The following is a 13,389-nucleotide window of genomic DNA, read 5'->3' on the forward strand; positions in this document are numbered from 1 at the left end:
CAAATCCAGAGCATGTCTTTAATAGCAGAGATAGTGTGTGTGTGTGTGTGTGTATGTGTCCCACTCAGTGTTCAGAGCCAGTGTAATTAAATCATAAAGAACACTCCCTGGGACAGGCTCGTTAATCAAACCACGAGCTCCATCCCTCTGCTTTTATTCTTCAGGTCTGTTTCACTCATAATTTCTCCAAAAGGCTCTGCTAAAGCCACAAAACTCAATATTATCATTACATCAAAGACAGACGGAGAGTGGAAAGAGCAAAGGGGAAAAATATTGTATGTTTGTTCTTGTTTTCCAAGCCTCTCAAGTATCCTCACACCGGCTTTAACTAGCACTACCAGAAAAATGGCCAAAAGCAAAGCTTCACTTCATTAACAACATTCTATGAACCTTCATATCCCAACAGGATTCTTCTTTGGTGTGTCTGTGCTCTTCTTTGATTTACTTTGAATCTTCCCTTGAGAAAGGGACAGGTCATTGATGAGATTATGTGTCCTGGCTTTGAAAGGCAATGTGGTTCTGTAGAGATGGAAGGTTTCTGATTGTGAGCCTGTTCACTTTAATTAGCGTGTCACTGTGAAGAAAACTAATCTATATTCATTAGGGGCAGAGTTGTGTGTGTGTGTGTTCATTAAGGCCAGAGTGGTAAAAACCCAGGACAGGATCTAATAGGACACATCGTTATATCACCTACTTCACAGAAGATTATTTGTACAAAAATAAATAAATTATTCTAATAAGGATCTGGTAAGATTTTGTATGTTTTACCTTATACACTGAGTGTACAAAACATTAGGAACATCTTCATGTAGTGAGCAGGTGTGAGCAGGTGTTCCTAATGTTTTGTACACTCATTGTATGTCAGTGATGTATTTGTATATGTGTTGACTTATATGCCTCATATGACATACACAATTGAATACATTATTGTGGTGAATTACCTACAAAGATATGGTATGACATAATTGAGACAAAATATATGAATTATATGAGTCATCTTCTATGATTTTATAAGAAAAGTGTATGTTCTGAGAATGTAACCTCTACAAAATAAATGCTTCCCTTATAGGTTTCACATTATTTTTTATAAGTCAACATACACAACTGCATCGCAGTGCTAGCTGTGCCACTAGAGATCCTGGTTCGAATCCAGGCTCTGTCGTAGCCGGCCGCTAACTAACTGTAAGTCGCTCTGGATAAGAGCGTCTGAAAAATGACTAAAATATAAATGTAAATAATATTTGTATATGCATTTTAATATATGAGTTTCTGTGGTTAAGACTGAGCAGTACCTCCTACTGGACAGTTTATTTATCTACAGCTATGCCTTTGGTCTCCCATCCAGGGTTTTAAACAAAGACCTGCTTAGCTTTGTTTTTTCTCACTGACTACTACTAACGTGCTATCGTGAGAATGATTGTTGAGAATTCTAAAAGCAGATTCACTGCTGCTATCAAAGTCATTCCTCTTCCTCCTCCTCCTCTTCTCTCCTCCTCCTTTCCTCCTCCTCCTCTCCTCCTTCTCCTCTCCTTCTCCTGTCCTCCTCTCTCCTCTTCCTGTAATCCTCTCCTTTCCTCATCTCTCCTCCTCTTCTCCTCCTCCCCCTCCTTCTGCTTTTCCCTTAGTCCTCCTAATCCTGCTCCTCCTTCCAGAGGACTTTGCTTATTTTTTCAACGTGTCACATTGTATGTTTCGATGACATCAGACAGTGGTATGCAAGTGCTTTGAAATGTGTATGTCCCATGTATATGAGACCTTAGAAGGCTTAGCTTACATGTCTCTTGTATGTTTTTTATATAATACATGCAACATTTCTGTTATGTCTAAATGTTAACCACCCATATAAGTCAGATATTACAGAATATTCTATGAATCGTGTTAAGTGTATTTGCTGCCATATGTATTACTTACAAGTTCCAGGTAGAATATATAAGAATCTTGTTAAATTCTTCTATATCTTTTCCATATGGGGAAACCATTTTGAAACGTATTGTGTCCATCATCCATCATCTTTCATTTGAACAATTCTCCTCCAATGGCCAATTTGGTTGGAAAGGATGAATGAGAAGATTTTGGTTCAGTTGTACAGTGGTTGTTTTTGGTATATGATGAATCCACTGTGTTGACTCCATATGGTGAAGTCAACAATTACACAAGTTCTTACATATTATACAGTGGGGGAAAAAAGTATTTAGTCAGCCACCAATTGTGCAAGTTCTCCCACTTAAAAAGATGAGAGAGGCCTGTAATTTTCATCATAGGTACACGTCAACTATGACAGACAAAATGAGGAAAACAAATCCAGAAAATCACATTGTAGGATTTTTTATGAATTTATTTGCAAATGATGGTGGAAAATAAGTATTTGGTCAATAACAAAAGTTTCTCAATACTTTGTTATATACCCTTTGTTGGCAATGACACAGGTCAAACGTTTTCTGTAAGTCTTCACAAGGTTTTCACACACTGTTGCTGGTATTTTGGCCCATTCCTCCATGCAGATCTCCTCTAGAGCAGTGATGTTTTGGGGCTGTTGCTGGGCAACATGGACTTTCAACTCCCTCCAAAGATTTTCTATGGGGTTGAGATCTGGAGACTGGCTAGGCCACTCCAGGACCTTGAAATGCTTCTTACGAAGCCACTCCTTCGTTGCCCGGGCGGTATGTTTGGGATCATTGTCATGCTGAAAGACCCAGCCACGTTTCATCTTCAATGCCCTTGCTGATGGAAGAGGTTTTCACTCAAAATCTCACGACACATGGCCCCATTCATTCTTTCCTTTACACGGATCAGTCGTCCTGGTCCCTTTGCAGAAAAACAGCCCCAAAGCATGATGTTTCCACCCCCATGCTTCACAGTAGGTATGGTGTTCTTTGGATGCAACTCAGCATTCTTTGTCCTCCAAACACGACGAGTTGAGATTCACCAAAAAGTTCTATTTTGGTTTCATCTGACCATATGACATTCTCCCAATCCTCTTCTGGATCATCCAAATGCACTCTAGCAAACTTCAGATGGGCCTGGACTTAAGCAGGGGGACACGACTGGCACTGCAGGATTTGAGTCCCTGGCGGCGTAGTGTGTTACTGATGGTAGGCTTTGTTACTTTGGTCCCAGCTCTCTGCAGGTCATTCACTAGGTCCCCCCGTGTGGTTCTGGGATTTTTGCTCACCGTTCTTGTGATCATTTTGACCTTACGGGGTGAGATCTTGCGTGGAGCCCCAGATCGAGGGAGATTATCAGTGGTCTTGTATGTCTTCCATTTCCTAATAATTGCTCCCACAGTTGATTTCTTCAAACCAAGCTGCTTACCTATTGCAGATTCAGTCTTCCCAGCCTGGTGCAGGTCTACAATTTTGTTTCTGGTGTCCTTTGACAGCTCTTTGGTCTTGGCCATAGTGGAGTTTGGAGTGTGACTCTTTTAGGTTGTGGACAGGTGTCTTTTATACTGATAACAAGTTCAAACAGGTGCCATTAATACAGGCAACGAGTGGAGGACAGAGGAGCCTCTTAAAGAAGAAGTTACAGGTCTGTGAGAGCCAGAAATCTTGCTTGTTTGTAGGTGACCAAATACTTATTTTCCACCATAATTTGCAAATAAATTCATTAAAAGTCCTACAATGTGATTTTCTGGATTTTTTTTTCTCAATTTGTCTGTCATAGTTGACGTGTACCTATGATGAAAATTACAGGCCACTCTCATCTTTTTAAGTGGGAGAACTTGCACAATTGGTGGCTGACTAAATACTATTTTCCCCCACTGTATCAACATGTTTTAAACCACAATGCTCAAAATCATATAAAAATATGTTAAACTCAACTCAGAAATCTGGAATCAAATCTTCTCTCTGTCCATAACATCAACTCCGTGCATGGTCCATAGTACGACACTAATTGAAATATTTTGATTTATTTTAGCTCATGTAAATTCCAGATGGACAGGGATAGCAGGAGATTTCAAAACATGCAAATTGGTGTCAGTTGAACACCAAGGCAATGGTTTGTTTTAACGTGTGTGTGCATGTGTGTATAGATGTAGAGAGTTGGTGTGTGTGTATAAAGGGAACTCTAATCCTAGGCTTAATAAGAGTTGTGTCTTATTTTATGACAGCACACTGTAATCCTAAAATGTAGCATTACTCCCTCTGTGTGAGTACACGTGTGTGCGTGCATATGTGTGTTGAATATTATTTTCCCACATATGCCTTTGCATTTAGGTGACAGTTTTTCCTGTAGACTGTATGTCGTCACCAGGTTTTGTCCAGGCGTCATTATAATCGGCCAAGATTATCAAGCTCCTTCAGAAGAGAACAGACAGAGACAGAGGCTGCTGGGATCCATTGTTATAATAATAATAATAAATTGTTGAGTTTCCATCCTGAATACAATGCCTATCATTGTTTATTCTGGATACTCCATCTCTGTAAATGTTCTCCTGTGGAGGTGATAGTCATTTCAATATATTTGCACACCAAACAGCAGAGCACCAGAATCTGGCACTGTGTTATCACAGTTTTAAGATTTTACAATACTTGGCCCTTAATTTAGCCTCAATACAAATACTCTGACCTGTTTTTTTTGTGTGTGTGTATGCATGTGTGTGCGTGTGAATCTGTTTAGGATGCATTTCCTCTGCCTCGGAAGTCTTGCCCTGAATTCCCTCCAAACACCCAAGATGCTCCAACTTCCTGTCTTTCCTGGGAATTCCCATGGCAACCCAGCCAGCTGGCATGAGTGGGCAGAGCTGGACCAGGAATTGGAGCTCATTCATATACAGTGTATCTAGCTATTCCACTAATCTGTTTATTTATCGATTTGTTTATCTATCTGTTTGCAGATTCACCTTTTTGTTTGAATCTGGGCCGCGGGGACACGAAAGGATATAAAAAATGTAGTTCATAATGTTATTTTTGTGTTGATCACCCATGTCTGTCTCTATCCCATAAAACTATCCCTTAAATCTAATCTCTCTCTGTGCTTTGTGGGATTTATAGGGCAACATCATAATTTTCCTTCACTTGACACCTTAACTTGAACTGTGAACAGTGTTGTAGCTCGGCTAGCTCTGCCACGGCTCATTGGTCAAAGCCTATGGGGAAATTAATGGTGTTTTTGGAGGGTTTTTGGATAAACGCCTTAAAAATAAGTTCTGTGGTAAACACAGTCTTAGGATATCTTATACGTTTTGTTCTTTGAGATAACCTTCATCAGCTAATGTCACTTTCTTACATTTAGAAGCATTTATGTAATCAAAACAAGCACATAAAGCACATAAAGGCTTCATAATTCATAAAAGTCATGTTAACTGACTGATATTATCTCATAGAACAAAACTTAAGATGTCCTAAGCCTGTGTTAAACCCCATTCATTTCCCCATAGGCTTTGACCAACGAGCCATGGCTAAATCATTTCAGTTTTTTAGGACTACAAGCTGGCGAGCTCTATACATGTTAAACAGGTATTAGAGATGACCACATTGAGAGCGGTTATGCAATGGATTTTTCTCCTTATATATGAAGTAAAGGACATGTTTTCAGAACAGCATAAACATAATTTCTTGCAAACAGCTCCTTCAGAAGTTTATTTCCACAATTAAAGCAAAAACAACTAGTCCATATAGAAAGAAATCCCCTTTGAGGGGGCAGTCTGCCATCACCTGTAAAAAGGTAGCCTATTGAATGCAATGTGCTCTAACTTATGATAAAATACACTGAGTGTACAAAACATTAGGAACACTTTCCATGACATAGACTAACCAGGTGAATCCAGGTGAAAGCTATGATCCCTTATTGATGTCACTTTCAATCCACTTCAATCAGTTTAGATAAAGGGGATGAGACAGGTTAAAGAAGGATTTTTAAGCCTTGAGACAATTAGGACATGGATTGTTTATGCGTGCGATTCAGAGGGTGAATGGGCAAGACAAAGTGATTGAAGTGCCTTTGAACGGGGTATGGTTGTAGGTGCCAGGCGCACCGGTTTGAGTGTGTCAAGAACTGCAACGCTGCTGGGTTTTCACGCTCAACAGTTTCCTATGTGTATCAACTATGGTCCACCACCCAAAGGACATCCAGCCAACTTGACACAACTGTGGGATGCATTGGAGTCAACACGGGCCAGCATCCATGTGGAACTCTTTTTACGCCTTGTAGAGTCCATACCCCGACAAATTGAGGCTGTTCTGAGGGCAGAAAGGGGTGCAACTCAATATTAGGAAGGTGCTCCTAATGTTTTGTACACTCAATGTATAATAACACATTGTTTTGTAAGAAACATACTGTATATAGTTAAGAATATTGCAATTAAACCTAAACGGAGAACCAAATAGTGAAATTATCACATTTGATATTGTGTAATAGAAATAGCTCAACTGTACACTTAGAGTGTTCAATGTTCACCGTATTGAACATGGAATAAGTAATAAATAATCAAAGTTGTTCAGACAGTGGATGTATGATACAGTGGAAATAACATTAGTCAAGTATTAATTTGTATTGTCTCTCAACTCAAACATTGTACTGGTAGTAGTAGTGGTAGTATAATATACTAGTAGTAATATAGGTGATTGGAATGGTTGGTAGTAGGTAGTAGAATTAGTCCCTCTATTAGTGGTAGTTGTAGCTAGAAATAACAAATAATAACAATAACTGTATTTTTCAGGACATAATGCACTTCAGGTATATGCTGGACTAATCTCTGAATGCAACAACATACAAAAAACTCAATCAAAAGAAACACACTCTACTTGTAGTCCCTTCAAGTGCTGTCTCTGTGTGTAGGGGGCAGTACGGTTCTCCACTGGACTGAGGTTGAAGTCCTTCATTAGTCCTGGTGTTGATGTGGTCTCACACAGGGCACAGACGTCAGTTCAACATCTAGTTTTGATTTACATTTAGTTAAGTTGTCAACTAATGTGAATTCAACGTGAAATCAACCAAAAATGCCACCCTGTCATTCATTGGATTTAGGTACAAAGTTGGGTGAAAAAAAGACCAAATTCCCTTACGTTCATGACTTTTTGCAAATTCTATCAGTGTTCCATGTTGATTCAACGTCATCACATTGAATATTTTGGTTGAAATGACGAGGAAACAATGTTGATTCAACCATATTCTGCCCAGTGGGCTAGTACAATCTATTAGTGTTTTCTCCTATGGTCATTGTCAGGCATAACAATTGGAGTTGGCAAGACAGCACAAACAGATCTGGGACCAGGGCCTCATTTCCCAGTTGCGATGTAACTTAAGCATTATGATGATCGTACCAGATGCATCGTTATTTACGAACTACGTTTTTAATTGTGTTTCCTAAACTATCACGTAAAGAGAACGTTCACTAAGTGCGTCGTTAGACCACATGTCGATACTGATAGGATCCAAAGAAAAGCAGCGCTGCTCTCGGATCAGCTTTCTCCATTCAAATCTTACCTTAACATTATAATTATTTCACAATACTGACAACGGATCAGCTCGTAGAGAGATATTACCACCTATGGCTGCAAATAGGCTATTGAGGCGGCATATTATGCTTACCCAATAATAATACACTAAATCACAGATTGGGCACATTATTGCGCACATGTTGTCACACACCATGAAACACATTGAGGCAAAATAGAACTAAATTGATCCCACTGGGCACATGCTGGTTGAATCAACATTGTTTTCACGTCATTTCAATGAAATTACATTGAACCAACATGGAATAGACGTTCAATTGACATCTATGCCCAGTGTGATTGAACATGAAATTATTTAAATATGATTGAAATAGCCTATATTGGCCCATGTAGCCTATGTATCTTTTAATGCAGTCATCTCGGTTTTCATTTGAAGCACCATTTTATCCTTCACTTGTTTGTAAAATTTGCTAACACTTTGGCAACTTTATATCTGTAGTCAACTTCATTCTGAAGTTATCGGCAGTCACAGTCAGACAGAGAGCCTAAACATCTTGATTCTATATTGAATAAAGTGACGCGGAAGAGCAAAAAAGCATCTAACAATGCACTTTGGTTCCTCTACAAGTGGTCTGGATCACTCGTAGATGTGCAAAGTTTTTTAATGGCCACGTTACTACTAAAAGCTCTGGGAAAAACCTTGGCTATTAAAGATACATCGTAAGAAGGTTCTAACGATGATCTTAACGCTACGAAGGCTCTGGGAAATGACGCCCAGGCTAGTTCTGCTGCTCTAGGTCAGTAGTCCTGGGGCAGTTGGCACAGCCATTACAGCAGTCAACTACAGTAGGTGCCAGTGGCATAAGTATCTAAGATTATTGTTGATTAACTGAACTCCTCAGGTATTTGCCCTGGTATCCTGAACCCAGCCGTCTGCCCAGTCTTGTCCAGGCTGTTCCTGCTTCTAGTATACCTGTGGTAAAGCCATTCAGAAGTCAATATGGTTCCAGTGGCCAGATATAAAGGTGTTTTAACAGTTTTAACTAAACTCTTGTGCCATTACAGCAGTCAGGTACTTGTGTCCATACAGTGACAGTATATAAGTGGCGTCCAGGTTAGTATATCAGGGGCGTTTTAATTGAACTCCTCAGGTATCTGTCCAGGTATCCTGAAGTCAGCTGTCTGCTGCGCTGTCTGGTCCAGGGTGTTCCTGGGGCTGGATGTGCAGGCAAAGCTGGCTCTGGTCTCCACCGTACAGCTGGTCCTCTGGAGGAACTGCAGGAAGTTCTCGTGGGCCGAGCCCTCGAGGCCACTGGACAGGGCCAGCTCGACGGGCTGGGCGGAGTAGCAGCGCCGCAGTTTACACAGCTCCTCCCTGATCTGGCGGTTCAGCAGCCCGTAAAAGAATGGGTTGACGGTAAAGGAGGAGTACGCTAGCCAGGTGACGGCCTCCTCTAGGTCAGGTGGGATTTTGGCCGGGTTGTTGATAGTCAGGTGCAGGTGGAAGGCAAAGTAAGGCAGCCAGCAGAGCAGGAACTGGCCCACAATGACCACCAGGGTGAGGGCGGCCTTGCCCCCGCCAAAAGGCCTTTGGTGGTGCAGCCTCCTGGGGGCATTGCGGGTGGTGATGATAGTGGTCTGGCTGCTGATGGAATCCGACCGGTGTTTAAGATGGCTGGCCGTCCAAGATGGTAACGGTCCGTGCTGTCTAGCCGCCACACGTGCCACTTTATATACGTTACAGTACACAGCGAAGATGACCGCAGCGGGAAGGCAGAAACATGCCACTGTGAAGAGGACAGAGAAGGCCCGGCGGTGGCCGCTGTGGCTCCAGTGGAGAGAGCAGTGGGCGGCGCTGATGGAGCTCAAGCTGCCATAGCTGGGCCAGCCAAAAACAGTGGCCAGCCCCAGGAGGGCTGAGGCCACCCAGACCAGGACCATGACAGCTGTGGCCAGCTTCAGGGTCATCTTTACCTCGTAGCGCATGGGGTGGACAATGTAGTAGTAGCGCTCCACGCTGATGGCTGTGATGGTGAAGATGGAGGCTGTAATTCATATCAAATAAAACTTTATAAATCGCTACACACAGTACAACAATCAAATTAAAGTGATAAAAAGAGATGAATATTAGAACATAAAAAACACAAAGGACGTCTAAATCAAACAATAAAACCATTGATTGATTAAAGGCCATGTGTCCGAAATGGCACCCTAGCACTACTTTTGACCAATAGCATGCCATTTCGTTTGCAGCCCTAAATTGTATCTGTCCCTTGTACTTTACCTGCGATGAGGAACACGTTGAGGAAGACGTACACCTGGCACTCCAGCACTGTGAACACCACGCTGGCGAAGTACGGCGAGCAGGACACAATGCCCAGGGGCATGAGCAGCACGGCACACAGCAGGTCCACCGCACACAGGTGGCACACAAAGGCAAACTTCCTGAATTGAATGATTTTAACTTTATTAATCCCCAGAGAGGAAACAATATACACCCCAAGTCCCGTTCAGATAATCCCAACCATAAATTATCAGCATTATCATCATACTGCAGGCCCGCAACAAGTAACCATAATTGATTATTGTTTTAACCCATGTCCTCGATCGAGGCATTGGCCCAATGGTACAGTTCTAGACAATTTTGTATATATTCCAATTCAAGCCAACCCCATGGTATTTTCTAGTAGGGGGTTACCTGTTGAACATTGCATGTTTGTATTAGAAACTCCATCTGATCAGTATGAAAAATGTATGCACTCACTAACTGTAAGTCGCTCTGGATAAGAGCGTCTGCTAAATGACTAAAAATAAAAAATAAATGGAAAGAAATTCTGAAATCCCGCAGCTGCGGCCTTGGACTGATTCATGAAAATGCCAGAAGTTTGATTTTGAAAATGGATTTTATTGCAACTCTGGCTTCTCAAACCTTCTGGTTATAACTGAATCTTGGCTTCTCAAACCTTCTGGTTATAACTGAATCTTGGCTTCTCAAACATTCTGGTTATAACTGAATCTTGCCTTCTCAAGCATTCTGGTTATAACTGAATCTTGGCTAAAGAAGTCTATGCCAGACTCTGATGTGTATCTGACAGTTTATAATGTTTTTAGATCTGATAGAGTCGGCAGAGGAGGTGGTGTCACCATATACATAAAGAGCAATTTAAATGTTTATGTATCCATCACCACCTCTGTCCATACGCAATTTGAATGTCTAGTCCTAAATGTGGAACTCTGACGCTAGTGGGAATTTATCGCCCTCCCTCTGCCTCCATATGAGCTCTTTGTCACGATTCAGACAGACGACCAGAGGACCACAATTGCGTCACACCAGAAAGTTTATTAAACTTAAGGGAAAAGGGAAGTAGGGAGTGAATGAAGGCTCCAGGGGTAACAGGGATCCCGTCCAAGGCGCTGGGTCTGTGCCCCCCCAGTGGCAGCGATGCGTCCTATGAAGCCGGTGGTGGGTGGTCCAGAAGTCCTGGGGGGAGACACAGACACAACAGGGCGGAATGAAACCAGGCAGCAGTACAGTTCAAGGGAAATCCAAAATACGTAGTAGCAAGGCAGAAGGCTGGTCAGAGTTACCGGGATTGAAGAGTAGTCAGGAGTCGTAATGGCAGAAGCAGGTCTGGATCTCCTGAGGCAGAAGAGTATCCAAAAAACAGGCAGGTCCGGGGTCACAAAACCAGGGTGAGCCAGAAGCGCGAGCAAACAGGTTCCGGGTGTGAGCTTTGCAGACGATCTGACACCGGAGAGCTGAAAGACAGGGCCTTAAATACTGGGAGAGGTTAGTGGGTAATGCAGCGCAGCTGGCAGAGTAATTAGAGCCGAGCAGAGCAGGGACAGGTGGAGCTAGTTAGGCTGAGTAGAGAGAGGGAGGTGAGCAGAGTGGAAGATAGTGGAAACCAATTAAGGTGGTAACCCGGTGGAGTGAGAGGGCTCATGACAGAACCCCCAAGGGACGGCCCCAGAAGTCCCAAGAGCAACACCACGCCGGGCGGGAGGAGGGGAGCCGGAGGAGGGCTAGGAACTCCTCCGAACGGTCCGAGTGAACGTCCTCATCCTCGGAGGAAGCCGGAGGGCCGTGGTCGGGAGATGGGACAGGTCCCGAGACAGGATCAGGCACAGGACAGGAAGCCGAGCGGGCCGGACGGTTAGGGACCCCTCTGGGGCGGCCCCTACGGATTGCAGGTTGATCAGGATGCCGTTGGTGGAAAGCGGTGATGAGAGTCCTATCCACAATCCGACTAGCTGGCACCCAGGTCCTTTCCTCAGGTCCATAGCCCTCCCAGTCAATGAGGTACTGGAGACCCCTACCCCTCCGTCTGGACCGAAGCAGGCGGCGGACGGTGTAAACCAGACCACCATCGACGAGCCGTGGAGGAGGAGGACCAGGCGCAGCAGGGACCAGCGGACTCTCATGGATGGGCTTAATCTTAGACACATGGAAAGTGGGGTGCACCCTCAGGGAATTAGGCAGTTGGAGCCGGACAGCAGTTGGGCTAATCACTCTTATGATAGGGAATGGGCCAATGAACCGAGGTGCCAGCTTCTGCGACTCCACCCTGAGTGGCAGGTTCTTCGATGACAACCACACCCTTTGACCAACATGGTAGGTGGGAGCAGGAATTCTCCGACGGTTGGCCCCGGTAGTGTAGCTGGCAACGGACCTGAGGAGTGTGGCTCGGGCTTGTGACCAGGTGCGGCGACATCGACGGGCAAAAGCAAGTGCAGATGGGCAAGTAACCTCCTCCTCCTGGCTGGCAAATAGAGGAGGCTGGTATCCATAAACACATTGGAAAGGGGACATACCGATGGCAGAGCAGGTCAGAGAATTGTGTGCGTACTCCACCCATGTCAATTGCTGCGACCAGGAGTGGGGGTTGCGTGAAGTCATGCATCGCAGTGCCTTCTCGAGCTCCTGATTAGCCCGCTCTGACTGCCCATTGGATTGGGGATGGAATCCGGAAGTCAGACTGACTGTGGCTCCCAGCAGGTGACAGAACTCCTTCCAAAAAGCGGAGGAGAATTGTGGACCACGGTCAGAAACAACATCCCTTGGCAGTCCGTGGATCCGGAAGACGTGTTCCAGGACCACCTGGGCGGTCTCCTTGGCGGTTGGGAGCTTGGGGAGGGGAATGAAGTGTGCCATCTTGCTGAAACGGTCAACGATGGTGAGAATGACGGTCATGCCACTTGAAGGGGGCAGCCCCGTGACAAAGTCAAGGGCGATGTGAGACCAGGGACGTCTGGGCACAGGCAGGGGCTGCAGCAATCCGGCTGGGGGCTGGCAGGACGACTTGTGTTGGTTGCAGATGGGGCAGGCTTGGACGAATTCCCCGTACATCCTTCCTCAGAGAGGGCCACCAGAACCTCTGGGCGAGCAGGTTGTAAGTGCGGGTGGAGCCAGGGTGACAAGCTAGGCGGGAGTCATGTCCCCACTGAATGACCTGGGACCTCAGGTCTTCGGGGACAAAAAGGCGGTCAGCTGGGCAAGTGCTGGGACCTGGCTGGTTACGGAGAGCCTCCAGCACCTGTTCCTCAACAGCCCAGGTCAGAGCTGCAACGATGCAGGGACTTGGCAGAATCGACACAGGGTCCTTGGAGGGGGTGTCATCCTTCTGGAATTGACGGGAGAGGGCGTCTGGCTTGGTGTTGCGTGATCCAGGCCGGTATGACAGAGTGAAATTAAACCTGGTGAAGAACAGGGCCCAGCGGGACTGCCTGGAGTTCAACCGTTTGGCCGTGCGGATGTACTCCAAGTTCTTATGATCGGTCCAAACGAGAAATGGAATGGTGGACCCCTCCAGCCAGTGACGCCACTCCTCCAAGGCAAGCTTCACAGCCAGCAGCTCACGGTTCCCTATGTCGTAATTGCACTCAGAGGGGGACAACCGACGTGAGAAAAAGGCACAGGGATGGAGCTTCCTATCCTCCGCAGCCCACTGAGAAATCACAGCACCAACTCCCACATCCGAGGCGTCCA

General features: G+C 44.7%; 1 protein-coding gene across 1 annotated transcript in view; it reads right to left on the bottom strand.

Moving 5' to 3' along the window:
• Window positions 1–7,433: 7,433 nt before the first annotated feature.
• Window positions 7,434–13,389, bottom strand: part of LOC121575044 (probable G-protein coupled receptor) — a 30,680-nt gene continuing 24,724 nt past the window's right edge. Inside the window, exons 3-4 of the mRNA XM_041887832.1 lie at window positions 9,685–9,845; window positions 7,434–9,445 (exon numbers count right to left, since the gene is read on the bottom strand). Of these exons, the coding sequence (XP_041743766.1) occupies window positions 8,535–9,445; window positions 9,685–9,845 (1,072 nt within the window). The 3' untranslated portion in view covers window positions 7,434–8,534. The remainder of the gene's footprint in view (window positions 9,446–9,684; window positions 9,846–13,389) is intronic.

This window comes from Coregonus clupeaformis, chromosome 10 (assembly GCF_020615455.1).
Source record: "Coregonus clupeaformis isolate EN_2021a chromosome 10, ASM2061545v1, whole genome shotgun sequence".
In the NCBI taxonomy this organism is placed as follows: Eukaryota; Metazoa; Chordata; class Actinopteri; order Salmoniformes; family Salmonidae; genus Coregonus; species Coregonus clupeaformis.